The sequence below is a fragment of the Peromyscus maniculatus genome, chromosome 10 (assembly GCF_049852395.1).
Source record: "Peromyscus maniculatus bairdii isolate BWxNUB_F1_BW_parent chromosome 10, HU_Pman_BW_mat_3.1, whole genome shotgun sequence".
NCBI classification, from domain to species: domain Eukaryota; kingdom Metazoa; phylum Chordata; class Mammalia; order Rodentia; family Cricetidae; genus Peromyscus; species Peromyscus maniculatus.
This window is the reverse complement of record NC_134861.1, coordinates 19479496-19505119: the sequence shown is the minus strand read 5'-3', so window position 1 is coordinate 19505119 and position 25624 is coordinate 19479496. Positions and strand designations below refer to the sequence as shown.

The following is a 25624-nucleotide window of genomic DNA, read 5'->3' as shown; positions in this document are numbered from 1 at the left end:
TTTCTTGAGAATGTAAAACTTCTATGACTACGAAGTAAGTCTCAAAATGTTGTAGAAGTCTAAAACACAACACGGAGTGGTGGTTTCAGGGAAAATACTTACACCTCAACTTCTGTTCCTTGTCGCCTTTGACACTGAACTGAGAGACTCCTTCAATGAATTCTAAATAAAAGTTGAAAATGTTTACAAATCACAACTTTAAATTTTTATAAAGAATAGCAATATTCAAAGGGTTACTTCTTTTGCAAAATATTAAAAGCAGTGCTGAACAGAGAAACCTTAGTGCCGAACATCAATAATGTCATTTTTAAAGTCTCCAAACACAAGGAGATTTCATTTTATTTATTTGAACATGTAATTTTGCATTTTCAAGATTAATCAATATGAATTAAGTGTTAAGGCCTGTAAGCAGTTAATATTCAAAAACACTCTTTAAGGATATTTATTTAACCAGTTTTCTTTAGACTATGACAAGAAAAAGACTATACATTGTTCTAGCAAAACAAAAAGCGATTAGGTTTCTATTCTAAACATGTAAATACACTGTTGAAAAGTTCTAGAAAAATAATTTACTTACTATCTGGAAAACAATAATTCATAAACAAAACAAGAACAGTGACAATTCTAGTTAAATGTGTGTTTAAAAGTATAAGATCAGGGGGCTGGAGAGATGGCTCAGAGGTTAAGAGCACTGACTGCTCTTCCAGAGGTCCTGAGTTCAATTCCCAGCAACCACATGGTGGCTCACAACCACCTGTAATGAGATCTGGCGCCCTCTTCTGTATACATAATAAATAAATAAAATCTTTAAAAAAAAAAAAAAAGTATAAGATCAAATGTAAAATGATACGACAGTCAATCAATATTTGCACAAAAGAGTCCTTGGTGTTAGGCTGAAATAAGGCAGGTACGGGCTACCGAAACTGACCAGTACAGGCCTCACTCTTAAAAAAAAAAAAAAAGTAAGGAAAAAGACAAATACAGCTTTTAATATTGTGAAGCCATCATTGAGTGAGAATGATTTTCTTAAAACAGAGGAACTAGTCTGTGGTAGCCCCTTACTGTGGTAGATTACACTCTAAGAGATACCTTGATAACTTAGGAAGCAAAAATTATACCTTTAACAGATTAGTTTTAGCATAAACTTTTAATTATAAAATCACCCAAAATAGAGACACTTAAAAAAAAAATCTAGTTTCATTCTTATGTAGGGTGCACTAAGGCTAACTTTAAAACACAAAATGCCGTTCCTTACCTTTGAAGTCTACCTCTCCATTCCCGTCTGTGTCAAATATGTCTATTACCCGCTGTACTAAAGGGTTCTGTTGTAACTCAGGCAGAGACATGAACTCCTCCACGCTCAAAGAACCAGAATTGTCCAAATCAAGCTTCTTGAATCTCTTTCCTAGCCTTTTAATTTCATCAGCATCAACTAAAAGGAAACCAAAAAGCAGCAAGATTTTAACTTCCAATATGATATAAGAAGCTACAAATTGCTTCTAAGTAAATAGAAACATTTTCACTTGGTTACATTTCTGTTTGCTCCTGCCATAACCCCAGGGTGACAATACTTTACCAAACTGACCATGGAGGTCTGTGATATAGGCAGAATCAGTTCCTGCTCTGTACCATGGTACCTTTATTTTCATTTTTAAAGTATAATTTATGACTAATACCTCATGATTAAAAATTCCAAAGTTTCCCACCCATTTTACCCAGCATCATCCAGTTTCCTTCCAGGGAGTTTATGTAGGCTTCCTGAATATTCTTTCAGGTTCCAAGTATGAGCAACTACAATATAGCTTTCACATCTCTCATCAAACCTCGGCTTTCAGTACTTCTAGAGAAAAGTAGAGGGTAGAGAGATGGCCCAGTACTTAAGAGCACTGCCTGCTAGCACTATCAGAGGACCCAGGTTCAATCACCAGTACCCACATAGGAGTTCACAACCATCTGTAACTCCAGTTTTAGATCTGATGCCCTGTGCTGGTCTCTGTGGGCACCAGTAACTTAAGTCGTGCACAGACATACAAGCAGCCAAACCATACATACATATAAAATTTAGAAATGAAAAGCTCTCAAAGTACCTTCTAAATATCTGTTTATGACACATACACACGATACTCCTTGTAGGGACGTAAAATTAAAGTGTTCATTTAAAATATAAAAACATATTAAAATGCATACTGCAAAAATCATCTATGGTACTAAAGTAAAACCACACAGTCACAGGATGGCAATGACGTCAATCGCAATTCAAAATGGGGAGAGGAATGTCAGTAAAACATGGCACTTTATGGACTTACGGAGATTTCCCCCAGTATAGATGCTCTGAGACTTAGAGATGGGATAAGGTACCAACCAACCCAAAGGAATGCACACAATACATCAAATCTAGCAGACATCACGGATTAGCCTCATCTAACATACATGGACAGGTGAGCAAACCACCTAACTCTCCAAGCATGTTTAGTGATAAAGCATGGAACACATCATGTAATTTGGTATAGTATGCCCACGGCCCCTGCACCTGAGCACACTGTAGAACACGGTGTTCAACATGGCAGCTGGAGTTACAGCCTACTGCACTGCCCAGCACTCTTCAGAATACTGAGTGTTGAGAGACGACAGACAGGCAGAATATTTATGTCACATGCATGGTTTATATATATCACTCATCTCAGAAGACCAAACTCATGGCATCTGTCCCTAATTATCTATCATAAAGCTGGTTAGGAAGACAAAGCCATGAACAGTGTTTAGGGGTGGAGGACAACAAAGTAAAAAGTGTTTGAAATCAAGATCAGAGAACACAAACTTCAAAATGGGAAATGTAGTTCTCTCATGCACTGCTCAAGGGAGTGTGGCTACCATCTCCACAGAGGCAGGCATCCACGCCCTGCCTCCCACTGCCCACAGTGGGTGAGGTGTGCTGAGGGAGTGTGGCTACCATCTCCACAGAGGCAGGCATCCACGCCCTGCCTCCCACTGCCCACAGTGGGTGAGGTGTGCTGCAAGGTAACACATGAAACAGGTTTTCACTTTTTGAAATGCTAGTTTTTTAACCAATCTACAGACAGCTCTAAAACAGTTCAAACTCTACCCCCATTCAGTATTTAGCAGTCACAGATCAGTACTTTGCATAAGTACTGAAGCATATATTTCCACATCTGACACTACCTTTCACCAAAGATTCCATTCTTCCATTAAAAAAAAAAGTCAGAAAACCAAACTTCAATCTTTTATGTTTTCCACTGTTTCAACAAACTATGAGCATGTGGTTTTTCCACTTTTTTGAAGGACAGTTCTGAAAAGATTATCTTTTCTTTCAAAAAAGGGGTTTTTTTGAGGCAAGGCCTCACTCTGCAGACTCTGCTGGCCTGGACTTGCTATGCAGACCAGGCTACCCTTGAGCTCAGAGATCTGCTTGGCTCTGCCTCCTGAGTACAGATCATCTTTTCTTTACAGTTGAAAAGCTTACCTATAAATTTAAACTACATGAACTGAAGTGACCTGAAGAAATGCCACACCCAGGCTGAAGAGTTCTAAAAGGAACAGATCAAAATTTCATGATTGTGTACTTTCAGTATGTTCTAAATACAGTCTAAATTATCTCAGACCTCGGCTTCTTTAATAACTTTAATACGTGACCTGACCTAACACACTGCTGACCATCGGGGTATATAACTTAGCAGACCACTGACTTCCAGCGACCCAAAAGAATGTCAACATAGCCTCTGAACCTACGGCAAGGATTCTCTGCTTCACTGTAACCCACCCACCACAGATGCTCGTCAGCATATTTGGTTAAATACATTAGTTTTATAACTTTCGTTCATTCTGCAGCTATCAAGAATTTAATGGTGACTGTGCTAGTCAGTATAACCCAACTCTGTTCCTGAACTAGTCAGTTGTATTCATGTAAAGAATAGAGAATAAATTATATTGCCATTGGAGTCAGAGCTGTGATTCACGTTGAGTGTTTCTGCAATCCCTCAGTGACTCAAAGGATTATCTACTTTCACAGAGTCGTTCACTAGTCAGCACTTAGTACCATGCACCCAGAGGTCTGCACTGCCTTCTCGGGTAAATGAGGCGTTCTTCCTGTGGCCTGGACCTCCTCTTTGGTTGTTAATGGCCCTCATTTCAGAGTGCTAGTCACAGCCTTGTTCGCCGTCTTTCCATCTTTTCTCCTGGCACTCCTCCAGCCTAGCATTTGTCTCTTCTGCTTTCTGGGACCTGACTATTCTTAGTATAGAAATGCTCTGAGCAACTCATCAGAGAACCACTGAAGAGGCATATGTTCTTTCCAGTCCTAGACGGTGCATGTGTCAAGGGGAACTTCCTAGGACATTCAATGGCCTCAAAGGGAAGCCCCGAGGCAGCGTACATCCTTCCGAAACTGAAAAAACTTCCGTGTATGCCCAGAAGACACACTTAAGGGTAATCTTTTAGATACGGGGCTGCCTCATGACATCCCAAACCTGTGAGATAAAACTTGTAGTACACCAGGGGAGGAACTAAATACCTCAGGGCAACAGCAAGGAAATCACTCCTGTTAGCAGCACAGAAATAGAATCCAAACAATGCCACCAGCTCACATAAACGGCTGTCATTTTTAGGGAAGGAGGAGGGCGGGACTACAATGGAACCATAACTTCAGCAGAGGAAGCGTGTGCTGGGGGAAAACGCTCAGCAGTAGCTGCCTTCATGTTTTATAGTTAGCACGCTAACTGGAAAGCTGCAAGCATTTGGGGCAATGGGGAATAGTTGGTACTCCTGAATGGTCTATTCATTTATTTCTTACTGCAATTTCTAATTGTAGGCAATCAAAAGATGAAAAATAGACAGTCTAATAGGAACTTAAAAGCAATCCAAGAAATGAAGAAATTACTAGCTTAAAAAGAAATTCGAGTGTTTGGCAAACTATCAAACTTGAGGAGGAAAAGAAATATTAAGGAACAGGAAGTAAATCTTGGAAACACTGCTGGAACTGAAACTGAGTTCTGGGGACTCCAGATCGCACAGCCCCTCCCCTCTGTCCTCTGGTTTTGCCTCATCACTCTCTCCTCCCTCCTTTAAGAATCCCCCAAAAGCCGGGCAGTGGTGGCGCACGCCTTTAATCCCAGCACTCGGGAGGCAGAGCCAGGCGGATCTCTGTGAGATCGAGGCCAGCCTGGGCTACCAAGTGAGTTCCAGGAAAGGTGCAAAGCTACACAGAGAAACCCTGTCTCGAAAAACCAAAAAAAAAAAAAAAAAAACCAAAAGAGAAAGTTCTGAATCAAAGGAAGACACTGTTACATCCTCTTTGGGGGAAGACTAACGGGAGAGGAGATCTGATACAACCTCTAGTCCCTGACAAAACCCTGCTGGAAACTTCCTCAATTGGAGCTGGACCCTTTGAGTTCTGCTAAAGAGCTGCAGGGTTCCCCAGCTTTATTAATTAGAAATAAGAAATGTCCATTTGCAAGGACATTTCCCTCCCTACTCATCATCCCTGAAACAAGAAAACCACCAGCCTACGAGCACACCACACTTCACCTTCTGATCTTGTTCAGGTTTGATTTTTTACTTTGTTCTCCGAGCACACCAACTATAATATGACGATTGTGTTATGTGTTTTTAGTTTCTTGATAGTTTATCCTCCTCATGCTGATTTCACACAATCCCACTTAGCAGGTCTAGCTGTTGGCCTCCATCGATGGCTTGATGTTTGTGGATTTACGTGTGAGACTACCATCCAGCCTTTGTCTCTGTCTACCTGGTCTTCTTTTCCTTCTCCTCACCCCCTTCCACTGCTTCTAAGGAACTGGACTGTCCAAGCCCGTCCTCATCACAGTACAGACAGGCACGCTAACTACCAAACGAACTTGGAGTAAAGAGAGAAATGCAAAAGAGGGACTTGCGGAGGTAGCAGCAATAAGGTTGATTTAAGACAGAACACAAAGCTTTGGCTGGGCAAAGTAATACATAACAAACAGGCAATCTTGATCTCACTTTTGTGAGAACATGGGCCTGCCCCTAAAAGACAGCAGTCACTTGTACAAGGCCAAATCCCACAGCCAGAGACCAGGCCACACCTCCCTGTAGCAATAACCCCCATTTATGGTCCTAACCAGGACCTAGCTCCTCCAGGCGCTCAAGATTCTTCAGAGACTGTCTCTCTCTTCTTCTCCTCCCTCCCTCCCTCCCTCCCTTCCCCTCCTTTCTTCTCCCCCTTCACTCTGAAGTTACTGTCATAGCCTCCTATGGTGATATTTTATTTGTATTAAAGTGTTATTTGTATGTTAATAAATAAAGTTGCCCGGGGGTCAAAGCTAATAGCAAGCCATAGGAAAGCAGGGCAGTGGTGGAGTACGCTTGTAATCCCAGCACTTGGTAGGCAGAGGTAGGTAAGTCTTCGTGTGTTCAGGGATACAGCCAGTATTGGATACACATGCCTTTAATCTCAATACCAACCATAGAAGACCAGGAGGTCTATACAGACAGGCCGTGACGAGGTGGTCATGTGGTTGGGTTTACAACCAATGAGAAGGCAGAACAGAAACCCTATATAAAGACTTTAACACAGGAAGTAGCTCTGGTTCAGAGAGGTAGGACCACCGCAGGAGGAAGGGTAAGGTGTTAGCTCTTAGCTCTGACCTCTAGGCTTTCTTCTTTGCATTGGTTCTGTGTTTCTTATTTAGTAAGACAGTTGGTTACATCTACAGCCTCCTTTTTCTTGATCGACTGTGTTTTTGGAGGCCATTATTGCGCACTTCCTTTAGCATATACTGAGCAACTTCGTTTAAGGCCAAGGCTTCCACTTAAAACGGTAGCATCTCGCCGCCTTCTCCCTCCCCTCCTTCACCTTCTCTCTCCCCTCCTTCCCTTCCTTCTGTTTAAGTGCATGTCTGTGTGTACAGGCCCTGGGAGGTCAGAGGTGGGGTTGGAGCCCCGGATCTGGAGTTAAAGGCAGTTGTGACGGCCTGATTTGGACGCTGGGAATCAACTCCAGTCTTCCACAAGAACAATATGTGCTCTTACCTGCTAAGCCATCTCTCCAGCACAAATAAAGTGTTATGGTCTTCTTATTTTATTTCTGAGACATGGTCTCACTATATAGCGCTAGGCGGCCTTTACCTCAAGAGATTCACCTGCCTCTGCCTCCAAAAATGCTGGGATTAAAGATCTGAAATAGCGCTGAATGTTTACGTGAGACTGTGTAAGAGCCCTTGGCTAGCAAACTTCACAAGTGTCTCTTTCAATTTTACTGCTCACAAACCTAGTAGCATTTCACTTTGTCCGTGAGAGTTTCATGCTCGTCTGTTTTCCACTTGTAACGCCCGTTCTGTTTGCAGCTCTCCTCTTTACTCGGTGTTCCATTGAAACTCCACGACTAGTTGTTATTCTACATTCCACCAGCCAAAAAATGTGTCTTAACATGTTCTGTTTTCCCCTGGAAACCTCTTCTTGGGTTGCGGCAAACTGAAAGAAAGCTGCCGCCTGCCGCGTGCATTAGAGGAAGAAAATCCTATCAGAAATAATTTCTTCTACTCAGTGTATTCCTGCTAATTAGATAGTAACCACTGAATACTTTTATTGGACAAATATTCAAATTCTTTGCAAAATTCGTTCTATTACATGAACTTTTCATTGTGCCTAGCATCTTCACTTCTCTTGATTGGTGGCTAAGTGAAATGAAGACTTTGAAGAATGACTCCTATTGGGATTCCCTTTCTGTCTGTGAAATAAAAAGAAGGTTTGGAGGCCAGCAAGATGGCTTGGCAGTTAGACACTTGACACAAAGCTGATGACCCGAGTTCCACCCCTGCAGCACACATGAAGGAGGGAATGACTTCCAGCAGTACCACCCAGGCGTACACCCAAAGGACTGATGAAAGAATGCAATCATGTCAATCACAAGAAAGTAGACTGACTGGAGGAAGGTTATAACACTAAGCAAAATAACTCAAACTCGACAAGAGAAACACCCCATGTTTGTCAGGTTTGAATTCATGTGTGACATGGAAGGAGAAGCAAGGCAACCTGAGGGGAAGGAGAAACACTGGAGGGGGGGGGGTATGTTACAGCACATTTCACACGTGATGCACGGCTTCTGCAGCCCATCACCATGTTCTCAAAGTGAGTGTGTTATATATCAATAAAGACAAAAAAACTTGTTTACAGACCAGCAGTTTAATATTTATATTCTGCATAAAACAGATCAACTACCAAATGACCAAAGCAAAGTTATTACCAATATATGAAAGACTGCAGTAGTGTATTAAATATGGATAGTCACATGCATTTCAGCTCTCTATTTTCTAGACCAGGAAACCGTGGTGGTCTAAGAGCCTAGACCTCAGTGGCTGGGAGATGGTTCCCAGCACTCCCTGCTCGTGTTCAGAATCTGACTTCAGAGTCCAGCACCCACATATCCAGGGAGCTAACACCTCTTCTAACTCTAGATTCAGGGGACCCTCTTCTGACCTTCCCAAACATTTGCACCCAGAGACCTAGGCATAAGCATAATTAAAAACAAAATGGGTAGATTTTAGATATGTATCATAAATTTAGAAAGCAAGAATTACTCATGTGGGCTTTCAGTGCTTCTAAGATTAAAATTCTTTAGCTACTTCAAAATCATCAAGTAACAGTCAAATAAATAAAGCTAGACATCACTAACACCTCATAAACTGGATACTGGGAGATGCCTGTAATTCCAGTATTCAGAAGGCAGGAAGAATAGAAGTTGAAGGTCAACTTTGGTTTCAGAGAGAGTTCAAGGCTAGCCTGATACACACATGAGACCCTGTCGCAAAAAAGTAAGTCAACAATTACTAAGCTGGATGTGGTGGCACACGCCTCGGAGGCAAATCCATGGGAGGCTGAAGCAAAGAACTTCAAGGACAATCTACACAGCTGCAGGTCAGGCTGGGCCACACAGCAAAGCAGTGGGCTACAGACTGACTCCAGAACACTGTAAACAAACACACAACAACAAACCAGATACAAAGGAACTTCAACGGAGAAGAGCGATTTCAACTCTACAAAAGCCAAGCAACAACTCAGTGCAAGACAAGAGGATCCAAGCAAGGAAGAACTAGCCACACAAAAGGGCTAACAGGGCTGCTTCTGCTGAGGACAGCAGAATGATCTGGAACCTTGGAAGCTTCAAACTATCTTAACCTATCAACGGTCTCCAATCCAATTCCAGAGATGCCACCTTTTCCCGAGAAACACCCGTTCACTTAAGAGACCCGACTTCTTTCAAAGAAGACATCAGCTACCTGGTCATCACTAGTTCTTAAAACAAGAATTACTAAGGCTTCATTTCTTTCTTTTGGTTCTCGGATACCAAGTCCTCAGCCCATCTCACTCCTGTTCTCCATTCCTGATGCCCAACGTTTCTGGAATAGCTATTTGGTGTTACCAAGGTTTTCTCTTAGAGCACTTTATTTATGTGCCAAGAGAAACACATTGCACACACCACCTGTCTGTCTTCTTTTCTATAGTGGGTCCTTCCTTCCTCCCCACCTAGCCAGGGCAGTCACTGCTCCATCCCCCGTGAGTGCACAACCTGTACAACACCTTCCCTTAAACTACTGTGCTACCCAGGGTTGCATGACAGACAACCAAGTCAAATGAGTTAGCTGACAGACAACAGGCTTTGGGATTTTGAGACAGCTTCATTACATCTTCTAGGTTGGCCTCCAACTCATGACGATCCTCCTCCCTCAGCTTCCAAATGCTGGAATCACAGATGTATGCCACCACACCAAGGCCTAAGCACTGATTCTTGACGATAGAAGACAAAAGGGAAGGAAAGGGAGAGAGGGTGGGGTGGAAAGAGAGAAAGGTGGAGGGACTGCATTAAACTTTAAAACTTTTATAAACTGCACTATGGAACTGCACTATCAACTCAAGTATTGCCGCCCTAAAAATCAGGAAGCTACAAAGCAAATGTTAAACTTGTGGCTCCAGAACGGTGCAAAAACACAACAGCACCAATCACACCAGAGTCTTACAGGAAAAACAGAACAAGCCCCAGGCCATTTTACCTTCCAAACCTCGCGTAACTGTGTCTACGGCAGAAACTAAGTGACACGGAGAACTCTGGCTGCCAAAGAATCTGATATGTACTAAATACCAGAGCATGGTCTGAATCATGCTAACTAATGTTGATAATGTGATAATGTAAACTAAAACCTTACTTTCTATACTAACAGACCTACTATAAATGGAAAACAGTGTAACAGGTATGGTGCTTATGAAAGGGATTATTAAAAAAAAAAAAAAAACAACAACTAAAACAAAAACAGAAACAAAAAACCATCAGCGCCAAAAGCAACTGGGGGGGATGAAGTTGTTCAGACACAAGAGAAATTACAATCTGAAGATTAGGGGGAGCAGGTGCATAAACAGTAAGGCAGACAGGACCAAAGTAATGGAACCCTAATGTATAGGAACAGTATGACCAGGCTGGAGACACTGACTGTTCTTCCAGAGGTCCTTAGTTCAATTCCCACCAACCACATGGTGGCTCACAACCATCTGTAATGAAATCTGGTGCCCTCTTCTGTTGTGCAGGCATACATGTGGGCAGAACACTGTATACATAATAAATAAATAAATCCTTAAAAAAAAAAAGAAAGAAAAAGGTAGTCTTAAAAAAAGAAAAAGAGCCGGGCGGTGGTGGCGCACGCCTTTAATCCCAGCACTTGGGAGGCAGAGCCAGGTGGATCTCTGTGAGTTCGAGGCCAGCCTGGGCTACCAAGTTAGCTCCAGGAAAGGCGCAAAGCTACGCAGAGAAACCCTGTCTCGAAAAACCAAAAAAAAAAAAAAAAAAAAAAAAAAGAAAAAGAAACCAGTACGACCAAGCCCATGAGTCACATGGCTTTTATTCCTAAATCTTACATTATCAATGAAATAGTAAGGAAAATAAGTGTTAGTCTACATATCAAATATTTTTGAAGATTTAATTTCTAACCCCCAAGGATTAACAGCAATTACAATACACTAAGAAACCGTGGTGGCCAACTCTCAAGTATCTTAAAGGCCATCCACATGAACAGAGCCTCCACAGAGCAGCCTATTTGGGTCACCGCCAGCACTGTGGCCAGACAGAAGTGACCTAAGTGTTTTCAAAACTCTTGCTACAACATATTGTTCCAGTAAACCAATTCCTAGTCTAAATTAACACCCAGCCCTTCCTCTAACATGTATATAAAACTGGGCTGGCGAAATGGCTCAGAGGGTAAAGGGGCTCGAGGAGACCTGAGCTCAACCCCTGGAACTCACATAAAGATAGGAGGGAACTGCCTCCAGGGTTGTCTTCTAACTTCCACACACGCACACCATTTACTCATACACACAACAATAGCACTACAATTGCCAGGCATGACATGGCAGTTTGAATAGGAACAGCCCCAAAGGCTTACAGATTTGAATGCTTGGTCACTGTGAATGACACTATTTGAAAGGATAAGGAGGTATGGCCTTGCTGGACAAAGTGTTTCACTGGGTGATGGGCTGTGAGGTTTCAGAAACCCAAGCCAGGCCCAGAGGCTCTTTTCTTCCTGCTGACTGTGGATCTGGATTAGAACACTCAGCTACTAACCCAGCAACAAGCCAGCTTGCATGTCTCCACGCTCCCCACCATGATAATGGATCTAAACCTCTGAAACTGTAAGCCACAGTTAATTTGTTTTTATAGGAGTTGTCATGGTCATGGTGTCTCTTCACATCAACACAACACTAAGAAGTTGGTACCAGGGAGTGGGGATTGCTGTTGACAGGCCTGACCATGCTGCTTGGTGGCAGAATGTGGACTTTGGGACTTTGGATTAGGAAAGCAGATGAACATGTTAAACTGGTCTTAATGGGCCATCTTAGTAGAAGCATGGAAGACAGTGCCAAGGGGGATTTGAACTGTGAGGGTCCAGCTCAAGAAGTTTTAGAGGGGAAGAATATTACCAGCCTAGAGACCATTCTTGTGATATTTTGGCCAAGAATGGCTGCTTTCTGCCCTTATCTGGAAAAAAAAAAATCTACCTGAGGTTAAATTGAAGAGTTTTGGATTAACGCTATTAGAGGAGGAGATTTCTAGATAGCCTAGTATTGACTCTATCATGTGGTTATTAGTGTTCACTCTTATGCAGTTCTACAATGAAGAATAAGCTGAGCAAAGAGAAATATAAAATATAGTTTGAGGGGAAAAAAGAGCACCAGGAAGTGTAATGAAGCTAAGTACAGATCTCAAGGAGATAAAAAGTTTAAAGAAAAGCCTGATATGAAATGTAATAAAGGGATAATAAACCTGTCCCATGAATGAATGAATGAATGAATGAATGAATGAATGAATGTATGTGTGTATAGGGATACACAGGAGAACCTGCCCCATTAATTAAACAAACAAACAAATAGTAAATAGGGCTACACAGTGAGGACTTGTCCCACAAACAAACAAACAATTAATTAAGTAGAGCTACACAGCGAGAATCTGTATCATTCATAAATAAATAAGTAAATAAATTTAAGGCTGCACAGTGACAGCATGCTGAATAAATAAGCAAAAAAAAAATGGGTAAGGCCACATTGTGAGAGCCTGTCTAGATGATTGATTGAATGATAGATAGATAGATAGACAGACAGACAGACAGACACACACACACACACACACACACACAGGGCTGCACAGTGAGAACCTATCTCATAAATGAATGAATTGATGAATGAATAGATGAATGAATGAATGAATGAATGAATGAATGAATGAATGAATGAATGAACGAACGAATGAGGAGCTGGCAAAAATTGCTTAGCAGGTAAAGGTGCATGCTGCCACACCTGATAACATACCTCCAGTTGGATTCTTTGGACCAGTATGGTGCAAAGAGAAAAACCAAACCCCCAAATTGCCCTCTGATCTCCATATGACACTGTGGCACACACATACCTTCCACCCCACCCACCCATGTCGAAATAAGTAAAATACAATTAAAGATTTTAAAAAGCCTCAAACTTTTAAGAAACATTTACAGTATCTGAAGAAGCCTTTGACAACTGCCTTTCATTCAGTTACCCACCCCATTTCATCCGGATCTAAAAAAAACTGCAAAATACCAACTGAACACATCTGTTTCTTCTTCCTGAACGTACAGAAGGATCTACTTTCCAGTCCATGTGATAGCAAACTGGGCTATATGACAAGTGCTAACCCACAAAATACCAGCTTTCATGTTGTTGTAATTCTATTTCCCAAAGAATTTTGGGAATACTGGGTACAGCTATTAACATTATAAAACAAAGGAGTTCAGATCTTTCGATCAACAAACAGGAAAAAAAAAAAAAACAGAACAAAAAAAAAACATGGTAAGAAATTCACTTTGAAACTGCAAAGAACCCTCTGTGAACTTAAGTCATAGAGATTTGGGGGTTTATAACATGTAATTACAACATTGTGCAGATATTAATCATAAAATCTGTTTTGTTTTGTTTTGTTTAAATTCCCTACTCTGGTAAGGAAAAGAATATCTGATCCATGTGTTCTCCATTTTAAATGTGGGCTACATTTGATACAAAATCAATAAGTAAGCATCATAGAGATGTAACACACACACACACACACACACACACACACACACACATTTATAAGCACACATTTATAAGAAAAACAAATGGTTGTTGCGATTATATTCAACTTACAGTGTGAGCACATTTCCAACGGGTAACTCGCCTCATTTCCCTGAGGGAGGAAGAAAGAATCAATTAGTTATGAGATACAGTAAAATGTCTTTGGACTATTAAACAACTTTTTTATGTGACAAAACAGGTAAATGAGCCATAAATTTATGTTTGGAATTATAAACTATACTTTTTAACTGATAAGAAAATATAGTGAGCAATATGGTAGACAAAGAATAAGTTATCATTAAGACTTATGCAAGCATTTGATTAAAATACGGTTCAAGTATCTTTAATACTATAAACACTACACACAAAATCCACGTTAGAGACTATGAATGCACTCATTTGTCTTGCTGGATAAACTAAGTTTATTTTGTTTCTTTTTCTGAGAAACTGTTCCAAGGCCCAGACTGGCCTTGACTCCCTATGTAGGTAAGGATGATTGAACTCCTCAATCTCCTGCCTCAACCCCCAAGTACTGAGATTGCAGGCCTGTGCCAACAGATCAGGATAATGAATTTAGTTTGATAAAAAGCTCAGAGTGAAGCATTCCTATCATTTCTGCTTAAGTTTAATGAGACTGTTAAGAAGAAAAACCTTGTTGTTTTTTATACACATTCAGTAAAAGAGAATTTTCCAAATCCTGTACACCTGAAATATTAGTGAAATGCTAACAGGAACATGAAGCCCAATATAAACAGCAAGCCATTTAAAACTACTTCTAAGTATTTCTTTACATAAGAAGTCACCCTGTCCTCTAATTTCTAGAAAAAGTACGGGCCTAGATTTCCTAAAGCTAACATGTTTTAAACTTACATAGTAAGAAAGCCTACAGAATTCAAGCATTATACAATATTACCAGGTTAGTCACTAGATCACGTGATGATAAAGTCCTTAAATAAATTCCTCCGCTTGGTGTACAAGATATTGTTTGTTTGGCTTTTTTGGACAGAGTCTTACTACACAGCGCTGTCTGCTTCTACCTAACATGTATGGGGGAAGTTGTTCCCAGACTAGGTAAATACTTAAACTACCGCTTCAACTCCATCCAGTTACTCAACAGCTAGAGACACTATCGAGTCAGCTGTATTGTGTTCAGTACCATGGGAGCAGATTCTAAGACGGTCACAGAACTGTGCTGTCTTCTTCCTCTGTGTAGCCTGCCTTAACAGAATCTGATGTCAAACTAAGGTCTGATTAAAATTAACTCTGTAATTAGGTTTAAATTACTGCAGATTCTATTCTGCTGACAGTCTTGTATTGTTCAGCTTGCTTACTTCGGTCATGTGGCAAGGACTATGTCCTAGCTGGTCTGGAACTCACTCTGCAGCCCAAATTAGCCTTGAACTCAGAGATCCACCTGCCTCTGCTGCCAAATGCTGGGATTAAAGGTATGCAAAGCCATGCCTGGCATGGACTTGTGGATTTTATGAGATTGAACTATAATCACTTACCAATATTATCTAATCTAATGCTTAAATCACTTCAAATATAGCCAGTTCCTATTTGGTGAGTTGGTTCCTGTGTCCTTCAGATATGTGCACATCCTTCTGCACACTTTACACCACATTATGCTTTCCATCCTAGGACCAGGAATCAATGATTTTTCTCCAAGAACTAGCCTCCTTTTGGAAAGAGAACCACTTTTAAGTCCCTAATTTTTTTCCGTTTTTAAAAAATAATTTATTTTTATCTTCTTTGTGCATTGATATTTTGCCTACGGTGCCTGTGTGAGAGTATCAGATCCCTGGACCTGGAGATACAGGCAGTTGTAAACTGCAATGTGGGTGCTGGGAATTGAACCCAGGTCCTCTGGAAGAGCAGTCAGTGCTTTTTTTTTTTTTTTCTTTTTTTTGGTTTTTTCGAGACAGGGTTTCTCTGTGTAGCTTTGCGCCTTTCCTGGAGCTCACTTGGTAGCCCAGGCTGGCCTTGAACTCACAGAGATCCGCCTGCTTCTGCCTCCCAAGTGCTGGGATTAAAGGCGTGCGCCACCACGCCCGGCACAGTCAGTGCTCTTAACCACAGAGTCATCTCTCCAGCCCTTAAGTCCCTAATTTTAATTTATTCATACTTTTATGTTTTTATACTATGATTAATCTCTAGCATAACTGATTCTTCTTTCATGGAACTATCTGGGTGTAATTTTACTATGGAAATTTACATCTGATTAAACTGATGTACTAATAATCTAAATATTTTTTCTATATGTAAAGACAAGAGTCTACTATTAACCTTCTTTAACAAAACCATTGTAAGGAAAACTACACACATATAATGCATTATATAATGCACTATGGTAGGCATGATCAAAGTATCAACTGTATGTTCTCAATACTATTCCCCCAACATATAACTTTGAGAGTGTAATCAGCCTATGGATATCCCGCGCGCTCTTGTGCATGCACCTGTCTGTCAAGAACGTACAGAACCTAGGCTCAGAGGAAAGACTGTCACTAGAGATAAAACTTTACAACTTTGAAATTTTCAATTATCAACATATACATGGTTAACTTATCCCACCCACAAGACCCCCCAGAACACAAATCCAAGCTCAGTGGGCAGGGAATTGCTTATAGTTCTAGTACTCAAGAAGCTGAGGCAAGAGGATCACTTAGGCCTATTATTTAAGCTGGCCTACAAAACACAGCTCAGACAGTTTTTCAAAACTAAAAAGAGGAGAAGGGTATGCACAGTGACACACACCTTTAACACCAGCCACTGAGAGACAGAGGCAGGTGGATCTGTGAGTTTGCAACCAGCCTGATCTACATATCAAGTTACAGAACAGCAAGACCCTGTCTCGAAACAATAACAAGTAAAATTAAAACTAAAACATCAATAAAAAAAATAGCAACTAAAATTTAAAGAATTTGAAGAAGAGAAAATTGTGAGCTGCAAAACACTAAATGAGAAAAAGAAAAGAAAAAGAGATAGAAAGTGAGCGTTTTGGCTTCTGTCTATAATCCTAGCATACCAGCAACTGGAAGGGAGAGCCAGGAAGATCGGCAGTTCAAGGCCAGCCTCACATACATTAGATTATTTCAAAACAACAAAAAACCTAATCCAACTGAACATGGTTCTATGGTAAAGATTTTAACAGTCTATCATGGCTCCATCATAATCTGAATTATTCTATAATGTTTTCTTAGAATGTAAGTGTTTATGTATTCTATTAATATGTAATCTATTACTAGGATTCATATAATAGGATTGTAAACAAACTAAAGAAAAAGTTTAATCAGGAAGAGGTTAAGCATAATAACAGGGACAATAATTCCCAATTTCTTTTCACTGTAGATTTTCAATGAATCATAAGAACAGCACAAACTGAATTTGACCAGTAACTGTAAACTATGTTGGTTGCTAGACCACAAGAAATGACCCACAGTATCCATTCCCCTCCTCCCTGATAGGTATCTTTAAAGTGACCTTAGGAGATGAAATTTTCAAAATGGCTTGCTGATCTAGTCTAACATAACCACACTGACCTTTGTAAAAATGTGTGTGTGGGTGTGTGGCCTCCAAGTATGCCTGTGTTCCATTTGCAAGCCTGGTGCCCTTGGAGGCCCAAAGAGGACATAGGTTCCCCAGGGTCTGGAGTCACAGCTGGTTAACTGCCATGTATGTGTGAACTCCTGTGGAGAAGCAGTCAGAGCCCCTAACCACTGAGCTTGCCTCTCTCCAGCCCTCACACACCTTCTTATTAGTCACGCAAAGAGACGACATGACCCTAGGTCTTCCTCCTAGGGCATGTATCAGTGCACTTCAACCTCCTCAGTAGCAAATGCCTGCCTTCTTCACTATGTTCTTTAGTACAGGATACAGAACACACTTACATATTCTAATCCCGTAAATAAGCTTTCATAGATATGAAGTCAAATGATGACTACCAAACACTATGGATGAACTTTCAACCATCCACTTGCAAATGGGTCTTTCCTCTGTGTCAGCCTTTAATCTGTCCAGGAACGTGAGACCTCAACATTAAACAAACTCAAAAGAGGGGCGTGGGGATGTGGTCTATATCCAAAATAGTGTTTTACAAAGCAACCAGTATAATGCAGGCAGTCACTACACAAGACTTAAGTCTCGGGATTTAAGAATACAACCCAAACGTATAAGCTACACATCGAGTATTACCAGATGCAGCAAAGGCTTTTATGTAAGAAAGCCTTCACACAGACACAATTTGCTGGCCCTCCCATGTGATGTGTCCTAACAATGACATTGCTCTTCAAAGGAAATCTTAAAGGCCTAAAATCCTTCAGATGTCTCAAATGTATTAATTGAAAATTTAATTACCTTTAAACTAGAACTAAGTGAAGACATTTTCAAAGTAGAATAATGAGCTAATAGACCTAAGAAACACTCTAGAAGTTAATGGAAAATAATTATGGATGGAAAGGGGGCACTCTAACATTTACTAGATGAAAAAAGTGAAGCAACATTTATATTGCTGGATCCTTGCTAAGAGACTTCACATTCATATTCTCATTTACTCTCCAAGTTATCCTTCAAGTCATCAGGGTAAGAAGGTTAAGCAGCAAGTACACAAAGACAGAAACAAAATTTGAACTAATTTGGTGATAATAAAACCGTAATACCAATACTCCTTGGTTTGTTGCACAAAATATAAAGGGAAGGAACACTTTCAAATTAATTTCACAAAACCAGTACCATCCCCAAACCAAAGCCAAATAAAGAGAACAAAAACAAAAAACCACAGATCCATTTCCCTGGAGAACAGCAATGCAAAGATTCTCAACAAAATATTTACAAAATGAATTCAGGAATACATTAAAATGATCCTATATCATGACCAAGTAGATTTCTCCCTGAAATTCATGGTTGGTTCAACACAGGCAATCAATAAATGTAATACAATCTATAAAGTTAGAACAGTTACCACACAGTCATCACAACGGATACAGAAAAGGCACTGGACAAAGTTTAACCAACTTTCATGATGAAAGTCCTGGAGACATGAGAATAGATGGATATACCTCAAAATAATAAAGGCTCTACACAACAAGCCAATGGCCAATACTGTACTGAATGGAGGAGAACAAAAAGATTTCCTTGGATACCAGGAAGAGAGACGCCCACTCACCTCTCTTACTCAACGAAGTGCCCCAAACCTTAACTATAGCAACAAGGAAGAGAAAGATACAAAGGGAATAAATCAAACTGTCCCTATTCATAGATGAAGTAATGCTGTTAAAAGATCCAACAAAAACTGTCAGAATAAACACTTTCAGTAAAGTCGCAGAACGCAAAATCAATGTATAAAAGTCAGCAGCCTTCAAATATACAAACAATAAACTCACAGAGAAAGAAATTAGGAAAAATATCTCATTCATAACAGCTCACCCCAGAATAAAGTACCTAGGGATAAACCTAACCAAGTGAAAGACCTCTACAAGGAAAGCTTTAATACAATGAAAAAGAAAACCAAGACAACACCCTCAACAACAGACAGGACTCCCGTTCTCCTTGACTGACAGAATCAATACTGTAAAATGACCATATGGCCAAAAGCAATCCAGTCACAATGCAATGCCCATCAAAATGCCAATGTCATTCTTCAGAGAACTAGAAAAAAAAGTCACAATCCAAGAACTCATACGGACAGCCAAAACAACTCTAAGAGAAAAACAGCACAGCTGGGGGGGGGGTCTTAATAGCTGATCTCAAACGAGAGAAGAGTTACAGTCACTAACAAATAGCCTGACACTGGCATAAACACAGACAGAAGAACTCTAAATCAAAGCTATGGCTACCTAATTTTTGAGAAAGGCTCAAAAACATGCAGTGGAAAAGAGATTATTCAACAAATGGTGATAGAAACAGTATCCGGACAGAAGAATGAAGTTAGATAGCATCTTTCACCCACTAGTGTGGATCGAAGGCCTTGTCCTAATACCTGGAATGCTGACATGGCTGGTAGAACACACAGGGAATGCCCTTCCAAGTACAGGCTTAGGCAAGAACTCCCCAAAGAGTCTAGGAACTAGCTCCAAGAATCAGCAGAAGGGACTCCACGAAAGTCAAGTTTCTAACAGCTAAGGAAGCTAACAGCAGAACAGACAACCACAGGACAGAAGAGAATCAGTAACCACACTCCAGGCAGACAGCCAATACGCAGAATTTAAAAAGAACCACAAAAACTAAACACCAAATCATCAATGGACTAATTAAAAGAAGACACCCCCCCCCCCCCCGCCAAAAAAAAAAAAAACACAAATACCCCACAAGTGACCAGTACATTCTTTTTTTTTTTAAATTGTTCAACATCCCTCCTCATCTGGGAAATGCAAACTAAAATTACTTTGGGGATGCTACCTCACCCCATTAACAACGGCTCGCATCAAGAAATCTAACAACCAATGTCGACAAGGATGTGAGGAAAGAACCCTTAATCACAGCTGGCAGAGAGCGAGCCAGTACACTGTTAAGGAGGTCAGTATGAAGGCAGCTCAAAAAAAACTAAAAACAGAACTATCATCTGACCCAGAAAACCATTCCTCGCCATATCCCCAAAGGTATCCCTCCTCTATCACAGATACTTGTGCATTCATGCAGAAGAGACCTCACAGATGAATGGACAATGACAGTGTGACATACATCTTTTCCTCTGTACATTTATTTATATTTATATATTTAATATAGTACATTAAAATAAGGTCATAGTATTCTCACGAAAATGGATGGATCAGAAAAATGTAGTTAATACTAACCAAGGCACCTTAAGTTCAGAATGACAATGGCATGTTATCTCTCATATGCAGTTCCTAGTCTGTAAAGTATACATGAATGTGGGGGTAAGGTCTAAAAGAACTGGAAAAAAGACCAAGAGAGTATAAAATTAGGTGAAGAGGAGCCTTGGGTGGCAGAGTTAAGGGATACATGAGATATAAAGAGGAAAAAGGGTTGGGAAGGGTGGATATGGGAGGGGTGAAGGGTAACAGAGAAGTGGAGGAGGCGAAGGAGAAAGAAAAATCACTAAAACAGTTGCAAAGGGCCATAATGATATTTAAGACTTGGTATGCTATTTTAATAGAAATCTCAGCTTTGTTCCAATACATCACAAAACAAAAGCTTATACACATTATACAAGAGAAACATGGAAGCTATTTCCCCACCTGAGAAAATACCCAAGGAGCTAAGCGGGCACAGCAATGCTGAGTTTCTAACACTACAGTCATAATCACACAAGGGTGACAGCAGGCAGCAAGAGCCAGGTGAGGGGGGGGGGAGGGGAGTGAAGGAAACGTAAAAGACCATGACATGAAGCTGTGCTAACACCTTCCTGTGCATAGGTTACAATATTAACTTGGTACTAGTCTTATTTTATGTAAAACATACATAATAAAACCCCCAATCAAAATTTCATAGGCATGACATCTTCAATTATTGCAATTGAAAAAATGGTCTCTAAGAGAAGAAATAATGAAGTCCTAGCAGAGGCCAGGTGGTGAGAAACCACACTGACTAGTGGCCACAGAGCTGAAATGCCCAAAAAACACTAAAGCTCAGGCGGCCATTGCAATCACGAGACAGCTGAAGCTAGGGCACTGGAGGACAGGCACTTAAAGTCTGAATGAAAAACTTGAGATACCCAGAAGGCAGATAACAAAAGGCATTAGAAGAAATAAAGGAAAGTGCTCTCCAACAGAAAGAAATGACTTTGCCGGAGACTGAAGAATAATTTATTAGCCAACAAATTATGGCCCAAGCCAAGTCAGGTCTACCACCAGCTTTTTATTCATACAATATGAATGAGAGGAAAGGGAGGAAGCCCCGACCAGTAATATAAAAAGTGACCCATCCAATGTAACAACATTGTTCAACAATAAAAAGAAATACACTGATCCTTTTTTTTTTTTTTTTGGATTTCTGAGACGGTCTTGATAAAGTTGGCCTCAAATCCACAAACCTGCCCAGCCTCCTAAGTACTTAGATGACAGACATGCACCATCATGTCCAGCTATCATACTGATTCATGGAATACCAATTCACCATAAGAACACTTTGCTAAGGAGCAAAAGGATAACATATAAAATGGAATTCGTAGGCCACAGAGTGAATCTATGTTTAGCATTTGACAGGTCGTTTCCCAAACAACTGTAACATTTACACTCCCACCATCAAACTTTTCACATGCCTGCCATACTGATCTTTTTGTCTCTAGTATTTTAATGATGAGGCTGCCCACATGGGAATGGACGGCTACACGCCAGAGAGGGCCGAAACACAGTGAGACCCCGAAAGCCAGACAGTTTTCATTATTTATAAGCTCACTAGTTATCAGTGAGCTTCATTCAGAACATCAAGTTCAGTGTTAAAGAGGCAGCTGTCAGTTCTTTCAGGCTTAGCCTTTGGTGAAAGAAAGCAAGCTAGGGCTAGGTTACAAGAACTGAACCTCCAGAACAAGGACCTTGTGTAAAAGAGCCAGAGAAAACAGAGACCTAAGGCAAAAGCCTACTATGAGATAGTAGCAAAGAGTTTCCTCTCTAACAAGACAGTAGAGGAAATCACTGTCCTCACTTCAGTCACTGTCTGAGGTAGCAGTGGTCCTCTCCTGGCAGGCAGAGCTTAGGAAACATGGTTTATGCATTCAAAAGTGGCGAACTGTTAAACCACCCCTTAACTCTCTGGCTTCGAGTTTCTTATTCTGTGAAACAATACATTCCTTATTGTTTAAGCCACCTTGACACTTGTAACCAAATATAACCAACAGATACATTTTCTACTTTAATAATCACTGTTCTGTGCAGACACAGGGCTGCACAGAGACAAAAAACAAGATTATGTGGGCTGAAGATGTGCATCAGTGGGCAAAAAGCTCTTGCTGCCCCAGTATGAGGACTGGGGATTCCTAAGACCCACATACCTGCTGGGCAGGACAATCACCCTGTAATCCCAGTGCTTGGACAGTAGAGACAGGGGATCCCTTAGCAAGCTGGCTAGCTAGACCAGTCCAATAGGTAAGTTCTGTGTTCAACTGGGAGAAGCTAGGCCTGGATATCTAAGGTGGAGAGCAATCCAGGCAAGCATGCAATGTCCACCTCTGGCTTCGACATGCGCGCGCGCGCGCGCGCGCGCGCACACACACACACACACACACACACACACCCTCTAAACCATCAAGTGGACATTTCACAGCTATAAAGGGAGGAAAAAACAAAAACAAAAAATAAAATCAAGGCTCTGTATCATTGGTACATTACAGAATATCACCTGAAACTCAGTGAAGCTATGTAACAAAATGAAGTGTTTTATCAGCACTTAAGATTTCTTGACTTTAGGGTTGGAGAGATGGCTCAGAGGTTAAGAGCACTGGCTGCTCTTCCTAAAGGTCCTGAGTTCAATTCCCAACAACCACATGGTGGCTCACAACCATCTATCATGAGATCTGGCGCCCTCTTCTGGCCTGCAGGCAAACATGCAGACAGAACACTGTATATATAATAAATTAATTAATTAAAAAAAATTTTTAGAAACAAAGCACCAGAACCTGAAAAGGCAGGAGGTGTTTGAGGAACAGCCTGACCTGGGTAAAGAATCAGAACAGCAAGAAACTGTGGGTTAGGGCATACAACCATGCAAAGAAGTTTAAAGTTTAGATCTAGAAGAGGCAGCAGTAACTTTTCATTGAAGACAGACATCAGACTTTCTTTCCAGAACAGAACAAGTGGCAATATGGTAAGTGGAGCAAAGAAACTAAGGTAAACACTTAAAAGCACTACACTGGCCTCAGAAATAGTACACCCGAGGGGACTGTGACAATGCTAATGGATAAAAGATTGAAGAGGCATCTAACAGATCTAAATTATAGGACATGTTGTTGTTATAACACATTTACACTTCTCACCCCACCCCCCCAAAAAAAACCTAAAGCCTTCACGTTCTTAAAACTATACATTACAAATAACATGGTCTACCTTTAATCCCAGCACTCAGGAGGCAGAGGTAGGCGGATCTCTGTGAGTTGAAGGCCAGAGAATTCCAGTATGAGGGATACACAGAGAAACCCAGTCTCAAAAAACAGAAGGGAGGGAGGGAGGGAGGGAGGGAGGGACGGACAGACGGACATGGTCTAGCTGAGGATGTAGCTCAGTCAGAATGCTTGCCTAGCATGTATAGTGCTTGGTTTAGTCTTCAGCACCCGGAGAGGGAGGAGCAGACTTGGCTTAAGGAAAGTAGACTTTGGTGCAGACCCTCAAAGTCTTTGATTCTATAGCTAAAGTACTAAAAACACAAAAATCCTAAACATAGTTACCATTGTCTGGATAATCAATTCCACAGCTTTGTTAAGGTCCCAGTGAGTAACTGGAGGGTGAGGACTCTTCGGAAGCTATGGAAGCCAGGAGCAGACCTGCAATGCCTGTGAGGTATTCTGACACAGATAAGTGACCGAACTGAGTCACAGGCAGGAACGCAGACTTAAATGAATAGTATGCTGTGCTGTTCTGTACTGGACACTGTACCCGTCTTTGGAGTTTGTTGTTTTCGTGTATATTAGTATACTCTGGATTCAGCTGCCACTACTTGGTGGAGAAAAAAAAGATGAAGTTTTGTACTGACAATGTCACTCATGTCCTTGTCTACAGACAGTACGGAGCCAATCTGTTCCAGAAATCAGTACTGTGTGAACCGAACATGAGTAACTTGCCTAACAGCTTAGGATGTAGTGAAGGAGAGAAAAAAGCACAGCCAGACCACTTCCACTTAATAAGAAAAGACAGAATATAGCTATGGAGTCTTTATGTTAACCTCTCCTTATAATACATGGGACTTTAAAATGGGAAGTGATATAGAGGAGGAGAGGCTTGAAACCAAGGCAAACGATGGTCAGAGTGGTAGGACACCAGAAGGACTAGTCCCAGAAAGAAGTCATGAGAGAACAGAACTCCTGAGTTCCCAGGAAGGTGCAGCAGGATGAAGAGGAATGAACAGCCAAATGAAGTGACTCCCTCTTGGATTTCCAGACACTGTACTGACGCAACTGCAAGTGGTGCATTTCCTACTTTAGATAAAGTCTAACCTGCTTGTGACATTTATTCAGGACCACAATGCTTTAAAAAAAAAAAAAAAGCCAGAGCCAGAATCCAAATAAGACACACAACCATTCTAGACCAGCACTGCCTAAGAAAAACTTCTGTAATGTAGAACATTGGGTTTAAATGTCCCTCCTAACCTGGCTGACACTGTCACTGCAATGCTATAAAGGACCTTAAAAAGAGAAGTCTGCCTTCATGAATGGATTAACCTCATTACTGTAGAGAAAGCCTAGAACTCCTCAGTGATGAAGTGGTCTAACCACAGTGCTGGCGGAAACATGCAAAGTTAGGCTGGGGAGATGGCTCCATTGTGCACCCTGACAGACCCAAGTTCAGTTCCCAGCAACAACAGATGGCTCACATCCCAGCCCCAGGGGAACCGAGGCCCTCTTCTGGTCTTATCAACAAAGCCATTCTGGTCAAGTCTGAAACACAAACGAAAAGGTACTAGAAACAAACCAGAGGCAACAGCTACCTTCGTTACAAGGGACACCTAACTGTTCTAGGATTTCATGGAATTTGGACAGAACTGAAATGCAGTAAGTTAGCATGTGGAAGAAATACTGCAGCTACAAAGCTTAAAATGGGGATGCCTATTCTGTAGGCCCTACCACTGTGTTTTAGAAGAGTGTAACTCAACTTCACAGGTTCAGAGAGGAACTGAACTTGCCTTGGGATGACAGATGTGCTCAATCTCACTTATACCTGATTCAATGAGACTCCAGATTTGGACTTCTGAGTTCATGCTAACCAAATAAGGCTTCTAAGACTAAAAGGGTGAGTCTGAGGGAAGGGGAGCAGAATGTTAGGGCACAGATGTCCTCTCAAGAAGGCTCTCGTGTTGAACCTTAACCATCAAATTAGTATGTCAGCATTTTCAAATACCGCCT

The 25624-nt window shown here is 41.0% G+C and overlaps 1 protein-coding gene across 4 annotated transcripts in view; it reads right to left on the bottom strand.

Annotated features, from left to right (window-relative positions):
* Positions 1-25624, bottom strand: part of Ppp3r1 (protein phosphatase 3 regulatory subunit B, alpha) — a 55694-nt gene that overhangs the window by 7665 nt on the left and 22405 nt on the right. For all 4 annotated transcript variants that reach the window (XM_042285588.2, XM_076546024.1, XM_076546025.1 and 1 more), the window contains exons 2-4: positions 13690-13729; positions 1256-1432; positions 103-162 (exon numbers count right to left, since the gene is read on the bottom strand). In XM_042285588.2, the coding sequence (XP_042141522.1) occupies positions 103-162; positions 1256-1432; positions 13690-13729 (277 nt within the window). The remainder of the gene's footprint in view (positions 1-102; positions 163-1255; positions 1433-13689; positions 13730-25624) is intronic.